We start from the raw sequence: 16814 nt of genomic DNA, 5'->3' as shown, positions 1-16814 counted from the left end.
ATGTAAAAGAGGTGTTTATTTTGTCGTTATAAATACCCCCCCATGTGTATTTACATGTAGATCTGTCTAACTGGTTTTCATTGTTTGAATTGAGTATTACATACATAAAAGAATATTCGCAACACTTGAGAAGCGTATAAAGAGAAACAGTAATAAACCCTCCTGTGTATCCCAATCCAATGAATTGCAAAAAGATTCTCTGGATATTAGCCACATGTCCATGCTTCCCCCTAATAGTCTTAACACTCCAGCCCTAGCTTGGATATAAAAATATTCTGAAATTGGTGTGTTTTATTTCCAGGGGTTTTTTTCCTATGGTTATACCATATATGCATGCATATCTTAAAAACCAAATTCATTTAGTTTCGCAGGATTTTGGATTTTCTCCAAAAGCATCATCTTGTGTATATTTCTCCAGTGATTTTTTTTTTTTAATTTGCTCAACATTTTGTTAGTGGTATGTGTGTAAATTTGCATGCATTCGTTTTTCCTAGTGTATTTTATGTTCGAATATATCACAATTTATTTCTCCATTTTCCTTTCAATGGACACTGAGCTGATTCCAGGTTTTGCTGCTACCAGCACTGCTACTGTGAACATTCTTGAACCTATTTTTCAGTACACTTGTGCGGGAGTCTGTCTGGGGCGCTGGTTTCCAAGCTGTTTCACTGGGAATCTGTAGGAAGAGATGCTCTTTACCTCACAACCCACTATTAGCTTGCTTGTTGTAGTATAGAAAAATACAATAAATAGGGGCGCCTGGGTGGCTCAGTCGGTTGAGCGTCCGACTTCGGCTCAGCTCATGATCTCGCGGCTCGTGAGTTCGAGCCCCGTGTTGGGCTCTGTGCTGACAGCTCAGAGCCTGGAGCCGGCTTCAGATTCTCTCTCTCTGCCCTTAATCCACTCGCATTCTGTCTCTGTCTCTCTCAACAATAAATAAACATTAAAAAAAATTTTTTTTTAAAAGAAAAATACAATAAATTTTTTTATATTGGTACAGATTGGGTTGTTCTGGTGACTCTTCTGTAAATGCCTTTAAGATTTCCTGTGTAGATGATCATGTTATTTTCTAACAAACACAGCTTTGTGTATCCTTTCCAATTTGAAAGCTTTTTATTTCTTTTTCTTGCCTTATTTAAACACTAGGTTAAACACTAGATTAAACACTTATTTAAACACTAGAATCACCATTAAAATGTGGAATGGAAGTGATGAGAGCAGACATCCTTGCCTCGTCCCAGAAGCATACTTAATATTTGACAATTTGATATGATGTTAGCAGTAGATGTATCATAGTGCTGACAGTTTCTTTCGTGCCTGGATATCAGATTTTATCAAATGCCTTTTCTGCATTGGTAGAGATGATCTTTTTCTTTTTCTTTTTTTTTCATCTTAATGTGGTAGATTACATGGCCGAATGAATGTTCCGGGGACTGTTAAGAGGTAGGTTGTTTAGTTTCAAATATTCTGGGATTTTTTTTTTTTTTTAATGTCTGTTATTGACCGTGAGTTTAATTCCATTGTAGTCAAAGAATATGCTTTGCATGGTTCGATTCCTTTAGTTAACTGGAACACGCTCCGTTGCCTGATCTATGCCATTTTTAGGTCTTCTGCTGTTGATTTGTGTACCTCCTGACTTTTCATCCTTTCATGCCTGGTTATCTTGAACTGGTATTGGGACATTGTAAATTTTATCTCTTTGGGAGTGTGAGCCTTGTTCTGGGATGCAGCTATGAGGAAGATTTTTATTCTTTTCACATTTGCATTTGGTCTCAGTTAGGCAGGACCCACACAGCCTTTACCTTAGGGCCAATCTGGTTGCACTGCCTACCCTACTCTTAGGCGCTACCCTTCTGGTACTCAGAGTAGACGCCACGTATCACAAAGTTCTCTACTCTGGTTGTGGAAAACGTGAGTTTTCCAGGGCTGTTCCTAGCCCTGTGTGAGGAATGGGAATTGCTTCTTCCGTTCTTTTCTCGTTGCTTCTTTTCCTTGGCCTCAGGTATTTGCTTCGCATACATGGGTCGACCAGTCATTGTCGATAGACTCGAGGGAAACTCCCCTCTGATTCTCTGTCCTGCATATCTTAGCCACCTTGACCCTGAATTCTCAACTCTGTTTCCTCATCTTAGGGTGACTACCAGGGTCTGTTTGTGTTTCTTCTCCCTGTACATTTGCCTGGAGACTCTTTTCAAGCAGTAACCAGAGGCAGCTGTAGACTTACCTCATCTGTTTCTCTTCTGTCGGACATCCCTCTGCACTACGTGCTGTTGGTGCCTGAAAACCACGAGTCATATTTTGCCTATTTTTTTTAGATCTTTCAGACGAGAGAGTTCACTTGACCCCTGATGTGTTCTCTGACCCACTATGGCCACAAGTGAAAATGAAATTCATCTATGTGTGTGTGTGTATTTACATATATATGTACTTATATACAGATACATTTATTATATGCACATATATACATATATATTTATTATTTTTAGGAGGAAAAATTTCCAAATTCATATTGATACTTTTATTTTTATTTATTTATTTTTTGCGCACGTGAGAGAGCTTATGAGCAGAGGAGGGGCAGAGAGAGAGGGAGAGAGAGAATCTCAAGCACCGACGTGGTGCTCAAACCCATGAATCAGGAGATCATGACCTGAGCTGAAATCCAGAATCAGACATCTAACCTACTGAGCCACCCACGTGCCCCCGTACTGATATTTCTAATTCAAATAGATTAGCTTAGATTTACTTATCCTTTTTTTAAAATTTGTACTTGTCTTTTATGCTGAAATATCACGGTTCCAAAGACATGACTAAAAATTACTCATTTTTATGTTTCCTTTCATTTCTTACAGTAACCCCTAAGAGGCGGGTAAAATACCAGTTCACAAATGTCACTTTATTGATGAGGACATTGAAGCCTGAAAAGATTAAATGACTTGTATGAGTCCAGGGTGGTAGTTTTTTGGCCAGACTATGGGAAGGACCTTCGGTGGCCTGACTGCAATTTGGTCACCCCACGGCTTCCATTTCCTCCTTTATGAAACAAGGGAGATTTGACCAAATGGTTTCCCAGATTTCTTTGGTCTCTGACCTTCTCCCTAGCTGTTTACTCTTTTCATCCCTGCCTTCCCTCCTGGCCGTGTATACACACACTCTGTCTTCTCACTGTGCTCGCAGTATGACGTGACTGTGGTGTATGTAATCGGGCCCTCCTGGATGTGGGCCCTGGGAGGGCGACCAGCCAAGCTTGCCCTGGGACAGGCCCTGCCGAGATGTATGCCCAGGTCCCAACCTTCTATGGTTGTTTTCTTATTTTCAGCTTGATGCTTTCAAATTAATGGCTTTTGCAGCCTGGTTAGGGATCATTCCTTTTCTCCGTGAGCTGTGTTTTGTCTCAAATTCAGGTCTCTATGGAGAAAAGAGTCACTGACGTTTTTGCCCGTCATTTCAAGATGCTTGTTCTAGATTCCACAATAATCTGTGGCTTTTATCTTCAGATTCTCTATTCCTGAGTTATGATTTCTGTCCATAAGTTAGAGGCAGTAAACTTGACACAATCTTAGATCCGACCGTTTTTACCCCAGATCTATTTAATTTGTATTTAATAAGAAGAGATACCAAGAAGAACCTGACTAATACCTTATTTGGTTGGGGGAAAGTGTTCTGGGCTCATTAGTCCGATTTTTCTTACTTCATCATTAAAACCCTTCCTTACTTGCCCTCGTGTTTTCTTCTCTTTTACTTTTTCTTAACAAGAAAGAGATCAGTGGAAAAGAAGAGAAGATGCTAGAACCGTAGGCATGAGTAATACTAGAATGCGTTGTAATGTTGTGTCCAGATTGAGGGTACTACAGTGAGCAAGTGATTGAGGCATCTGGGGTATTGACACCCTGGTTCCTCAGTTAAGTCACTGTAGAAATGCTGGAAGGGACAGCAAGAGAATGGTTAAAATATTCAAACAGTCCCTGGCTCTCCTGCTGCTTCTTAGGGGAACTCCGTTCTTAGCTTCCTGTAGGAAAACGGCTTTGCCGTCCTTAGGGACACCTGCACTTCATTGTCCAGCAACCTTAACCTTGGAAGGCCTATCGGGGCCAGTTTGTTTTGTTTCTCTGTAGGTCTTCCTGATTCCCAGTTTTCATTGAGTGACTTCCACTGGCTTATTGGTGAGGGTGATAGTGTCCATCCATCTTTGAGGATGTGGTTGCCATCATGCTCAAAGTGGGAAGCTGGACAGGGCAAAAAAGGGAAGGGGTAAAAGGGAAGGTGGCCACCAGGTATTAGTCACGGTCCTGGGGATTCTGCATACCTCCTCCTCTCTGGGCTTCACAAAATCGTATAAAGAACGTACTGTTGCCTTCACTTTTTCGATGGGGAAGCTATGGGGAAAAGCTCAGCATGTTTGTAGATCACAGAGTTCCCCCCCATACTTTTGAACAATCTTGTTTCAGCTTTGCTCCTTTAAACATCCTGTGTACATTTAATTTCCTATTAGTTTAAATGAGACGGCGCCATAGTAACCACTTGGTAACAGCGAGCCAATCAGTAAATTAGTTGAACTTAGATCTATGAAACCTCTCTCCAGTTTAAGTGTAATTATCAACTCCACCTACAAGTAGATATAATTCTTAAAATAGAGATTTCTAAAGAATTACCAATGAATTGGTCAATACATCCTCTCCTCCTCAGTAGTCTAGGGAGTGAATTAAGGAGCCCGTAAGAACCTGCTCCTGTGGAGGGAGGAGGTTCTGCTGTTCTACTGCTTCTACTGTTAGGGAGAAGCATAAGCTGCTGTCTTCATTCGATGGCACCTGGCGTGGAGAGTTCTGAGTAGAGCGGGATGAGCGTCTCATCCTGAAAAGATTAGTTGGGAACCTAAATGGAATGCTCAGTGTAAAACCATAGATTTTTTTACTTGGGGTCAGACCTGCTGTTGAATCTGATCCTCTGGTCCTTACAGTAGACTGGAATTAAAGAGCAAAAGAAAAAAGTCCACCTGGCCATTCGGGACATCCCCGCGTTAACTCCAGGGCAAAGATCAAACGTGAGATGTGCCTTTTTCAAGTTTTTGTAGTTCTGATGGCTGAGAGTAGGTAGGTCAAGATAATAATGAAGAAGATGAAGTTTGGTCATCTTTTTCAATTTTCTGAACAGTAACTCAGATTGGGACCTTATTCTGGGCTTGCTGGATCTTCCTTTTGTAGATTCTACCAAACGACTAAATAGAAAATGTCATGTTGTGTTATTCTTCAAGGGCTTGTAATTTGAAGATTCGTGAACGAACCTGATTCATTAGACAGATTAACCACTAGTAACACATAGACTTTTCATTGTCAAAACCCATCCTCATTTTGGGTCCTGTTCGTGTTATTTTGTTGTTCTCTTGTCGCAGAGTCTGAAGACCTCAAAGTTCTTTTTTCCTCCCTCCTACAAGCCTGGTTTAAAAGGAAAGGCCAAATCAAAGATTTGATAAAATGCAAGCTGTTTGACATCTGTAGACATACCGTCTTACCTACGTGGCTGTGCAAAATCACACTTTGATGATCTAAACAGTAAGCTGCTTAGGGGGAAATCCCCGCAGTTCGCAATTCGTCTCTCCCAACCTTGCGCATAGCAGCCAGCTAGGCAATTTATATTCAGCAACCCCTGTTCTTGTTTAATTTCCTCAGACAAAACAAGAGATTGCGGTGGGCCCGCCAGTTCAAAACAGCACAACTTGCTTCTCCTGCTTCTTTTCATCACCTCATGAATCAGGGGATTTTGGAGCCACAGGGACCCTTAGAGTCATCTGATCTGATGCCTAGTTTACAGACAGGGAACCGAGGCTCCCACTGAGGAACTCATTCAAGGTCATGCATGTCTAAGTGGCATAGTTGAGTCTTCAGTTGTGTTTTGTTTAACCCTCAGAGTTTCCCTCATTTCCCCCTTTATCTGTCTTTCTCCATAAGAATTACTCACATTCCAGGGGAGAAGGCACAATCTGCTGAGCGCTAGCTGTATGCCTGTTTTTAAAAACAGCACCAGCCTAGCAGACGACACGATTACCAGTCATCGATTCGTGTATAATCAAGCTTGTTTTTGGACGTTGGGTTCCCATTGTACGAGAGAAATCTAAGGCAGGCATCACGTTGAGAATCTGTGAGCCTCTACTCTTGGTTTCCAGGCACCATTCTGGAGCAGCCTTGTAAAATGTGAGGAAGGCATCATCACAGGGCTGCCTCCCTTACCAGCTTTGCTGTTTGTAAAGCTGGGTTACTTGGGGCAAGGTGTCTGCCTCTTGTGAATCTGTTTCCTCATTAAGTCATTGCGGTACATGGCGTGCACTTCTTGTAGTTATCGTATTGCGTGTGGAAGTAAAATCGTACACAATACAATGGAAATGAGGTGTAATAAGGAGCGGGAGAGGGAGGGCGTAGTTCCAAAGTGCGCCTTTGGAACGAATACAGGACAGCCCTGAGTGGTCGGGAAGCTCGTTGGCATTTCTGCCCGAAGATGTGAAACAGATGAACGTCCTCTAACAGACGACTTTACTGCAGCGAAAGGCATTTTGGGAGGGATGTGCTTCCCATGGGAATCTTTCGCAAGCTGGGGTTGGGCAGGCGGATTCTCTCTTGTGTAATAAGCAAAAAGCAGCAGGCGCGGTGATTTTGATATCCCTCTCTTGAGCGGTGCAGAACCACAGCTGTCGTTTCTCAGGAAGACAGACGCATCTTAAAGTTTGGGGAAGAAGCGGTGAGTAACCGAATCGATTGGTAGCTTCTGTAAAAGTCACTCTTGTGCCTTGAGCACCTTCTTTGCATCTAATCCAGGGTCTGGAAATGTGAAAGAGACGAAAATAAGATGCAACGGGGTCCTCGTTTGTGAGGAGTTTTCCTTTCGAATTGGTGGCGGATGATTAGCAAAGTTATCTGCGATTAATTACCCAAACTGCGTCGGAAGGAAAAGATGTCAGATGTCAGGAGAAAGAGATTCCTGTAGGCTACCAGGGACCCCCCCCCCCCCCGTCACTTGTTGAATAGCATTGTGAATGGGAGTTTCAGATTGTTATGTGTGTGTATCCAAAAAATGAGCTGTTGTTCCAAAGAGGGATAAACCGTGAGTGAACACAGACTTTAGGGAGACCGTAGGAGTCTTGACTGGAGCAGAGGGTAGCATTTGGCAGATGATGGAGACTAACGTGGATGAGTAAGGCCAGGAGAATTTTGGAAAATTTAGGAATCTAGGAGTTAAGGAAACATATTGGTCTATATGTTGTGTGTGTGTGTGTGTGTGTGTGTGTGTGTGTTTATAACAATCCTTGGTAGCTCTTTGCTGGATGCTGCCTTTGAGAGTTTCTACCTACTTTCTGATAACTAAGAACGAGGAAGAGATAGAGCTTGGTCATTACCCAACACGTTGTGACACGTCACTCTCATTACTTCCTGTTTCCATCTGAGAGGGGGGGCCGCTGGAAGGAACTATTCCCCAGTGAATGGGGACTAGGGGGAGTCAAGGCTATGAGATCTACGTTTTCTATAGTAAACCAGACATTTACTTAGTGGGCAACACAGTTGAGTCCCCTGGCTCTCACACGAAGGAAGTGAACTTCATTGGGTCGAGGAATCCATCAGGAACTCACTGCTATGTTTACAGCCTCTGCAGCTTCTCCTAACCCACTTCATTAGCCAAGCCGTGTTCGGAATTCATTGTCTAGTCCAAAAGCTCAATAGTAAATTCATTTCAACACAACTTGTCCAGGTTTCTGTGCCAAGACTACAGAAGAACACTCTTTGGGTGAGTCCCTTCAAATAAGCTGCTTGGAAAAGATGTGGCTAGAGGTGTGGACTCCATCGCTGACGGCCTGTGATGTAGGGAGAAGCCTCCAGGCCAGCTGCAGTCACAGGATGTGTTGCAGGTTCAAGAAAGAGCAGGAAGGGGTGCCTGGATGGCTCAGTCGGTTGTGTCCAACTTCGGCTCAGGTCATGATCTCACGGTACGTGAGTTCAAGCCCCACGTCAGGCTCTGTGCTGATGGCTCAGAGCCTGGAGCCTGTTTCAGATTCTGTGTCTCCCTCTCTCTCTGACCCTCCCCCGTTCATGCTCTGTCTCTCTCTGTCTCAAAAATAAATAAACGTTAAAAAAAAATTTTTTTTTTTTTTAAAAGAAAGAGCAGGAAGTACCCACAGTTGGCAATGACCTTTGTGGGATCTGGCAGATGAGTTAGCGACCATCCTCACGTGCTCGTTAGAGCTGCAGGGATGGGGAACATCTTGGTTCCTTGGATCATCAGGTGAATGGCAAGAACAGAATCTCTAAAGGTGATTCTTTTTTCCTAGAACCACGCAGATCTCTCTTACCAAGAGAGCGAGGGCAAGAAACAAACCTGCTGAAACAAACAAACAGACAAAAGCAGGTTTATTGAACTCTGATTTATATACTGTAAAATCTGTCCCTTTCAAGCTGGATGACTTTTAGTAAATTTACAGAGTTGTGTACCCACCACCAAAATCTAGTTTGGGGATGTTTCCACCTGCCTGAAAAGCTCCCTTGGTGCCTGGTTTGTGCTCAGTTGCTATTCCATCCTCTCCCCTGCCCAGGCAACAAGTGATTACTGGTTGCTGCACGATTTCCAGTAGATTTGCCTATTCTAGGCATCGCAAATAAATAGAGGTCTAAAATACGGGATTTTTTGGTATGGGACTTTCATATAGCATGGTTTTTTTTTTTTTTAATTTTTTTTAACATTTATTTATTTTTGAGACAGAGAGAGACACAGCATGAACGGGGGAGGGGCAGAGAGAGAGGGAGACACAGAATTGGAAGCAGGCTCCAGGCTCTGAGCCATCAGCCCAGAGCCCGACGCGGGGCTCAAACTCGCGGACCGCGAGATCGTGACCTGAGCTGAAGTCGGACGCTTAACCGACTGAGCCACCCAGGTGCCCCTAGCATGGTTTTTAAATGTTTTTAAGTTTACTTATTTTTGAGAGCATGTGCACACACGTCGGGGAGCGGGTAGAGAGCAGGAGACAGAATCCCAAGTGGGTGTTGCACCATCAGCACAGAGCCTGATGCGGGGCTCGAACTCATGAGCTGTGAGATCATGCCCTCAGCCAAGATTAATAGTCAGACGCTTAACCGACTGTGCCACCCTGGCACCCCTAGCATAATTTAAAAAAAAAAAATTTTTTTTTTTAATGTTTATTTCTGAGAGAGAGTGTGAGCAGGGGAGGGGCAGAGAGAGAGGGAGACACAGAAATGGAAGCAGGCTCCAGGATCTGAGCTACCAGCACAGACCCTGACGCAGGGCTCGAACTCATGAGCCGTGAGATCATGACCTGAGCCGAAGTCAGCCAGTTAACCGACGGAGCCACCCAGGCACCCCCTCCCTTGGCATAAATTTTTTGAAGTTCACCTGTGTTGTAGCCTGTGTCCTTATTTCATCCCTTTTTACTGCTGAGTAGTGTTCCATCGTATAGATCGATCCTATTTTACGTATCTATTTGTTCATCAGTGGATGGGTAATTTCCACTTTTGGGCTGTTGTAAATACTGCTACTTTGGTTTCCTGTGACCCGTTGTGACAAATTACTACGAACTCAGTGGCTTAAAACAACAGAAGTTTATGTTCACAGCTCTGAAGACCAGAAGTGTAAGGTGAAGGTGTTGATAGCCAGTGCTCCTTCTAGAGGCTCTTGAGGAGATTCCATTTCTTGCCACCTCCTCTGGTGGTTGTGTCTGTCCCTGACTGGAGGTCACAGCGGTTCAGTCTTTGCCACCGCCTTCACATTTCCTTCTCTCCCGTGCATCTCCCAAAACTCCCTCTGGCCCTCCCTTACCAGGACACATGTGATTGCCTTTAGGACCCACACTGATGATCCAGAAAACGCTCTTCCTCTCAAGATCCTTAACTTACCCCAATTCTTTTTTTTAATGTTTATTTATTTTTGAGAGAGAGAGAGAGAGCTCGAGCAAGCAGGGGAGAAGCAGAGAGAGAGAGAGGGAGAATCCAAAGCAGGCTCCAGGCTCTAGGCTCCAAGCTGTCCGCACAGAGCCGGACGCGGGACTCAAACCCATGAACTGCCAGATCACAACCTAAGCCAAAGTCAGACGCTTACCCACCTGAGCCACCCAGGCGCGCCTAAATGTTTTGCTGCATAAGGTAGCATTCACAGTTTCCAGAAATCTGATGTGACTATCTTTTGGGAGGCTATTTTTCTGCCTACCATAGCAGCTGGGAATAGTCACAGAAAGTTGCCGCGTAGATGTGTTTTCATTTCTCTTCAGAGTGAGTGGGGAATGTAATTGCTGGGAATGTACTGGAAATTTATGTGTGGCTTAAGAAACTGTCAAACTGTTTTCCGAAGAGGCTGTGTCGTCTTCCATTCCTGCCGGCCATGAGTGAGGGTTCCAGTTTCTCCACATTCTTGCCATTTGTCTACCTTTTTAAAACTCTAGCCGGGGTGTCTGGGTAGCTCCGTCAGTTCAGTGTCCTGCTCTTGATGTCAGCTCAGCTCATGGTCTCACAGTTTGTGAGTTCGAGCCCCGTGTCAGACTCTGTGCTGACAGCTCGGAGCATGCTGGGGATTCTGTCTCTCCCTCTCTCTGCCCCTCCCCGGCTCGCTTTCTCTCTGTCTCTCTCTCTCAAATAAATAAACGTAACAAACAAACAAAACCCATAGCCATTCTAGTGGGTGTGAAATGGTATCTTGTGGTGAATTTGCATTTCCTTGATGACTAATGACGATGAGCACCCTTTCATGTGTTTCTTAGCCAGCATATATGATTCTTGGTAAAATGTCTCTTCGGAGCCCTTACCCATCTTAAGACGGGGTTGTCGTCTTTTTGAATCATCAGACTTAGCCTGTTTTCCATAATCTGGCCTAGTCACTGCCAGTCCTGAGGATGTGGTGATTGAGGTCACCTTGATGCGGAGGTGCTGGGCAATCCATTTCCCCAGGACGCCCAGACCTGGGAAAAGATGGCCGTCTCCACATTGCACTGTGCGTTAGTCTGCTCCTACAGGGTAGATGGGACTCAAAGTGGCCTTTTGACTCCCAATTACTGTGCCAGCGAAGCCGGGAGATGGCTCATTCTGTGTCTTAGAGATCTTGAGCTCAGTGGTGATGGAGGCTGGCTGTTGTCTGATGGACAAGGGACCCACCTACAGAAACCCACACTGCATTCTCATTGTAGCCTGGTGTTTTCTTTCATAACTCTTCCCACAATTGAAATTAAGTAGTTGTTTCTGTAATACAATACATTTAATATCTTCCTCCCTCTACTGGACTATTAAAAACCCCTGGGGCAGGGACCCCACCTGTGGGTTTTGTCTCTGTCCCCGGCCTCAAACACAACGTGTTGTAGACAGCCAACCAATTTTTGCCGGATGGAAGAACGAGTGTAAATTACCAGTAACGGGGGTTTAGGAGGATGTCCTCTGCTTTACAGTGGGTGATTCACACAAAATCCTTAAATAGAGGGCTGTTCGTTCCATAAGTAATTCATTAACCACTGACTGTGCTGTGTAGTGACTTGTATTTTAACCGCCACTGATGCCATTTCCCCCGTGTCTTTCTCATTTCCAGCGATCTATAACTACAATGCCTCTCAAGATGTGGAGCTCTCCTTGGAGATCGGAGACACAGTTCACATCCTGGAGATGTATGAGGGTAAGTCTGGATGGCCTTCTGCCAGACGGGGAAAGGGAAGCACAGTGGAAGTTACTTATTAATAAGGCACTTCGAGCAAACATCAGCGTGCCTTACTTCCTGAAATGGTGCTAGTAAAAAAACCCAGGAAGTACTTAGGCTATACAACTTTGTGCTGAGAGTGATTTCCAACACAGCCAGCCAAATACATGAGTGCCACCGTGCTCAGACCCCAGAACGTCAGAGCATATGAATAGCTGAACCCCAAGCCGCGGATGCAGAAGGATCCGACACAGTGCTGGCCCGGGAGGAGCCACGTGGGACCCTGGATTGGCTGCCGCGCAAAGGAAACACTGCCGATTAAGTGGCTCTTTCTACTCGGCACTAAATGTTGCCAGATTGGGGGAGAAATGAGGGAGAGACTTACTGGTGCTGCTGAGATTCTTTCACAGAACTAGGTCAGGCCTACAGCAGGTCCAGAAAGCCCCGTAGTATATTTCCTGCAATTAGGTCAGGCTAGGGAGGTGGTCCAGTTAACCTGTCAGTGGGCCGTAGGGAAGTACTCAGCACGCCTGGTTTGTCTGAAAAGCATAGGTCGTGCCCACTCCCCCCCGCATCCCACCCCACCCGAGGCTTGTAGCTCCATGTCAGTGGAGCTTGAATCCCGGCAGGACCCCTCCACGTATCCACATTTCAAATTCAAATCCCAGAGTACCACCAACATGCGTCCAGGCCACCGAAGTTGAGGATCAAAGCAAAGACCAGTTTTCGGGGCCCGTTTATTCCCTCTGAAGAGTAAGGCAGGAAGAAGGTGGGCAGCAAGGAAGACTTTTCTCAGAGGGTGAAGCTTCTTAGAATCAGGATCTCTAGATTTTCAGGATCCACACTTGCCCTCATCCACGTAAATGCTTGCGATGGCGGAATAGCAAAGGTGGCCATTAGGAATCTAATGCACTTGCCTAGAATGGGGAAGAAAAGCTGGGAAGCCAGGGGAAAAGGAAGCAGGGTTTGGCCATAGAAAAGCTAAGTCATTCTGCCTGATTGCATAGAAGACTCTATTATCCCTGCTGCCTCCCTTTATGTTTAGGCAGGGGGCCAGGGTTTCCTCTCCCTTCCACACAACTCAAAGCACAGCCATGCAGCTCCCAGGGGCAGGGAGAAGGGGGAGAGGGCTGTGCAGACTCTCCCCACACCCCCCTCTCTTTGCTCTTTTCATCCTCGCCATCTCAGGTCCAGCCCAACATCGGTTCCATGTTGTCCCTAAATCACCAAGACACAAGGGACAATCTACTTACTGTCTGATCTCAAGACTGCTTTGCTTGTTGAAACCACAGTCCCCTCAGGCCTTACTAGGTCATACTTCTTTGTCAGGGGCCAGATTTATCCATTCTAGCTAGTATCTGTGTTACACGTTTTTGCATTGTACAGGCAGAAGGCATGTGTTTGGCTTTGGAAACTCTTCCGTATAGGCTTGAAAAGAATGTATGTTAGGACCATCTGTGGATGACGGTTAGATTCTTATTTCTTTATCATTTTTTTTTTTCAAATTTGCTGTACATCATTGTTTTCCTCCATTTTCCATCAGAGAACAGCGTTCAGTCGTTCACCATGCTTACAGTTTATGTCAATGATGATGATTTACGGTGATGTCAGTTTTTTGCCTTATATATTTTCAGACCTATTTTTAGGTACGTACAATTTTAGAATTGTTATACTGAAACAATTTGCACTTTAAAAATTTTTTTAGAGAGAGAGAGTGCAAGCAGGGGAGAGGGGCCGAGAACAGGGGGTGGAGGGGAATGAGAGAGAGAGAGAGAGAAAGAGAATGAATCTTAAACAGGCTCTACCCTCAGTGTGGAGGCTGATGCAGGGCTCAATCCCACGACCCTGGGATCATGACCCGAGCTGAAATCAAGAGTTGGACGCTCAACTGACTGAGCCACCCAGGCGCCTCTAAACAGTTTGAACTTTTAATTCCTGTTTATTAAATCTTTTTACCGTTAGTTTTGTCTGTAGGATTGCTTTTTTCCTTAGTCTAGTTTGTCCGAAATTACAGCCAACTCATTGGCGGTCTAGGACTCCCCATTTTTGTTCTCCTGGACCCACCAGGCCATCAGAAACGCTGCTTCGCCATTCAGGAAACTTTTCTTAATTCGGCAGTTGCCCCAAGAAGAGAGGAGCCTCACACGCTGGCCTCGTCTCTCTAAGGTTTGATCTCTTTCAGATCTCGACCTGGTAATTCCCGTTTGACCGTAGTAGAGTTGCAGTATGTGTGCATGTGGTGGGTTTTGTCAAGTTTTTCCAAGTGTCCTGTGGAGTGTAGGAGGGAAGAGCGGAGAGTTGATTGGAAATAAAGTAGGTGATGTCTTTTGAATACATTTGCAACGCTCTGTCTTCATCGTTACGTGACCCGAACATAGTTTTTTGGAATCGCTCATTGAAGCACTCTGTCCTCCTACGATTCATATAATGGTCCTTTTAAATTTGTGCTCTGTCTTTACCGAGTGGTTTCCCAGTTGACCCATGGACATTCCTCAAGGTAGTACTCCTCTGGAGCCAGCCGAGGAGGTCACTGAGCTTGGTTGGATTGAAACGTAATCCAGATCCACGAGCACCTCCATTTCAAGCACCTTCTGGAGCTTGAGGCCAAAAGCCACAGTGCTCCTGGTGTTTTGGAGCTCGCTGGTGCTGGCCCAGCTGATAGGCAGTCACACAAATACCTGTCACTTCATCGATGCTGCGTCTTGAGTATGATGGTCCCGGTGCTCCAGTCCTGACCGCAGGAAGCTGATGTTCTTGTTAACTGCTACCATAAAATATTTGGGGTGCCGCAGGACTCTTTCACGTCAAAAAAGGATGTCCGTGCCCATTTGAAACCTGGTGTGTGTCAAGGTATGAATGGGCAGACTTAGAACATGAGCTTACGGAGTTCCTTTACCACCACCAAGAGGCCTGTCGGTTTTACGGAGATTATCGTATTGGATTATGTCTTTATATAGTGCTCATTTTAGGGGATTAATTTTTTTTTTAATTTTTAAAAAATGTTTTATCTATTTTTGAGACAGCGACAGAGCACAAGCAGGGGAGGGGCAGAGAGAGAGGGAGACACAGAATCCAAAGCAGGCTCCAGGCTCGGAGCTGTCGGCACAGAGCCCGAGGCGGGGCTCGAACTCACCAACCGCGAGATCGTGACCTGAGCCGAAGTCAGACGCTTGCTTAACCGACTGAGCCACCCAGGGGCCCCTGGGATTAATTTTTTTTTTTTTAATAGTGCCCACCTTGCCAGATGCAGTGATAGGTTCTTATGTCTCCTAAGTACTTCGAGTTCTTGGCTGGGTTCTCAAATTCCTTTATTATTTCAGGCAGTTCAGGACTAAGTGAGTGCAGGAGTACTTTGCAAACATTAAACAGGGTGGAAATGCTGAGTAATAACTTCTCTCCCTCCTCCCCCATCTCCTCTTTCCTTTAAAAAAAATAAATAAATAAATAAACAAGATGGAAACGCCCAGAGTACTGCCAGATGGAATTTAAGGCTAATGCTGGCACTATTTCATGGCCTGAGGGGTTTTGTGTCTTCCAGCTTCCTGTCTGATTTGGCTCCTGGGGCTCCCCCTCCTCCTGCACACTCCGCCCCACCCTGCCTTTGAGATATTCGCACACCAGACCTGTGTGTGCTTTTTCCCGTATGGACATGAGTCTACCTTTCTGGAGCCCAGCTACGGAAAATTCTTTTCTGCCCACAACCCATCACCGAAAACCACTCACGGCTCTTCCTTTTGCTGTTTCCTGGCCTGTGGTCGCATGAATAATTATGAAAGTGGTAGCTTCTTGAAGGCAAAGCCAGCTCGTCTTGCGTCTGTAGGGCCGGCGCCTTGCACAGCACCTGGCACACAGTAGGTGTTCTGCAGAAGTCCGTTAAAGGAATGAAGACAAAAGACAGGACCAAAGCAAGCCTGACGGAGCAAGGCAAGCTAGCGTGGAGAGTAAGAGAGGGTGGCAGTCACCTCCACAAAACCCCAGGTATCATAGGCAGAGTTGTTCTCCTTTTATGAGGGAAATATGGGAGGCTCCAACATTGCCCCCATCCGCAGCAGACTGCAGAAGGATTTGGTTATTGCATGAGTTTTGTTGTCTTTGTTTTTAATAACCGCTGCGTTGAGATCTATTTCAAATACCATACCGTTTACCCATTTAAAGGATACAATCCTTAAAAGGGCAATCCTTGTGCTTTAAAGGGCAATCGTCATCACTGTCTACTTGCAGAACGTTTTCATGAACCCAGAGAGAATCCCTGTACCCGTTTGGTGGCCATAATCCCCCAGCTCCAAGCAACCACCAACCTCGTGTCTGTCTCAGGAGATTTGTCCCGTCTACACCGTTCATATAACATGGGGCCCTTTGTGACTAGCTGAGTGCAATGGTTTTAAGGCTCGTCGTTGTTGCAGTGGGTATCGATACTTCCTATCTTTTTATGGCTCAATAACACTCATTGTATGCCTACATCACATTTCATCTATCCATTCATCCGTTGATGGACATTTAAGCTGTTTACACTTTTCACCTGTTATGAGTAATGTTGCTCTAACCCTTTATGTGTAGGTTTCCGTGTGGACGTATGTTTTCGGTTCTCTTGTTCCTAGGTATGTTCCTAGGAGTGGAATTCCTGGGTCATATAATAACTTTTCCTTTTGGGGAAGTGCCGGTCTGATTACTTGAGTTTTGCCCCCAGATCACAGCCCAAATGAGTGCCCTGCTATCGCTTATCACTCACTGCTTTCTGTCACCTTGCTCCTGAACTTCATTTGCTACTAAAAATGGGCGCAGGGACGGAGAACCCGCCGTGTGTACTGCTCGTGTTGTAGCGGCCCCCGAGAATTATGTTCCTTCAGAGACTTTTTCAGGGAACGAGATCCCTCAAGGACTGAAGCCAGTGTCCTCGCCTCTCTTCATCTTTGGTATCAGCCCGGCCTGTAGTCATTGCCATATCTTCGCTTCTTTAACCAGGCCAGGGATTTGGTAGCGAGGTGGCTGTTCCCTCTCTCGAGTGTTCTTTCCCACCCCAGACCCGTGGGCATGGCTGGAAAAATCGCTGCTCTCTGGAGATTCCAGTTGTGGTCATTTATTCACTCAAAAGAACTTGCTGAGCAAGTGGTGATGCTCTTATTCTGTGCTAGGTACGTTTATTGAACACGAGA

General features: G+C 45.3%; 1 protein-coding gene across 5 annotated transcripts in view; it reads left to right on the top strand.

Moving 5' to 3' along the window:
• DOCK5 (dedicator of cytokinesis 5) overlaps positions 1-16814 on the top strand; it is a 222953-nt gene that overhangs the window by 50137 nt on the left and 156002 nt on the right. For all 5 annotated transcript variants that reach the window (XM_086703428.1, XM_086703427.1, XM_086703426.1 and 2 more), the window contains exon 2: positions 11557-11640. In XM_086703428.1, coding sequence (XP_086559554.1) covers positions 11557-11640 — 84 coding nt within the window. The remainder of the gene's footprint in view (positions 1-11556; positions 11641-16814) is intronic.

Source organism: Puma concolor, chromosome B1 (assembly GCF_028749965.1).
Source record: "Puma concolor isolate L17-30 chromosome B1, mPumCon1.1.hap2, whole genome shotgun sequence".
NCBI classification, from domain to species: Eukaryota; Metazoa; Chordata; class Mammalia; order Carnivora; family Felidae; genus Puma; species Puma concolor.
The sequence above is the reverse complement of the archived record's forward strand: the minus strand, read 5'-3'. Positions and strand labels throughout refer to the sequence as shown.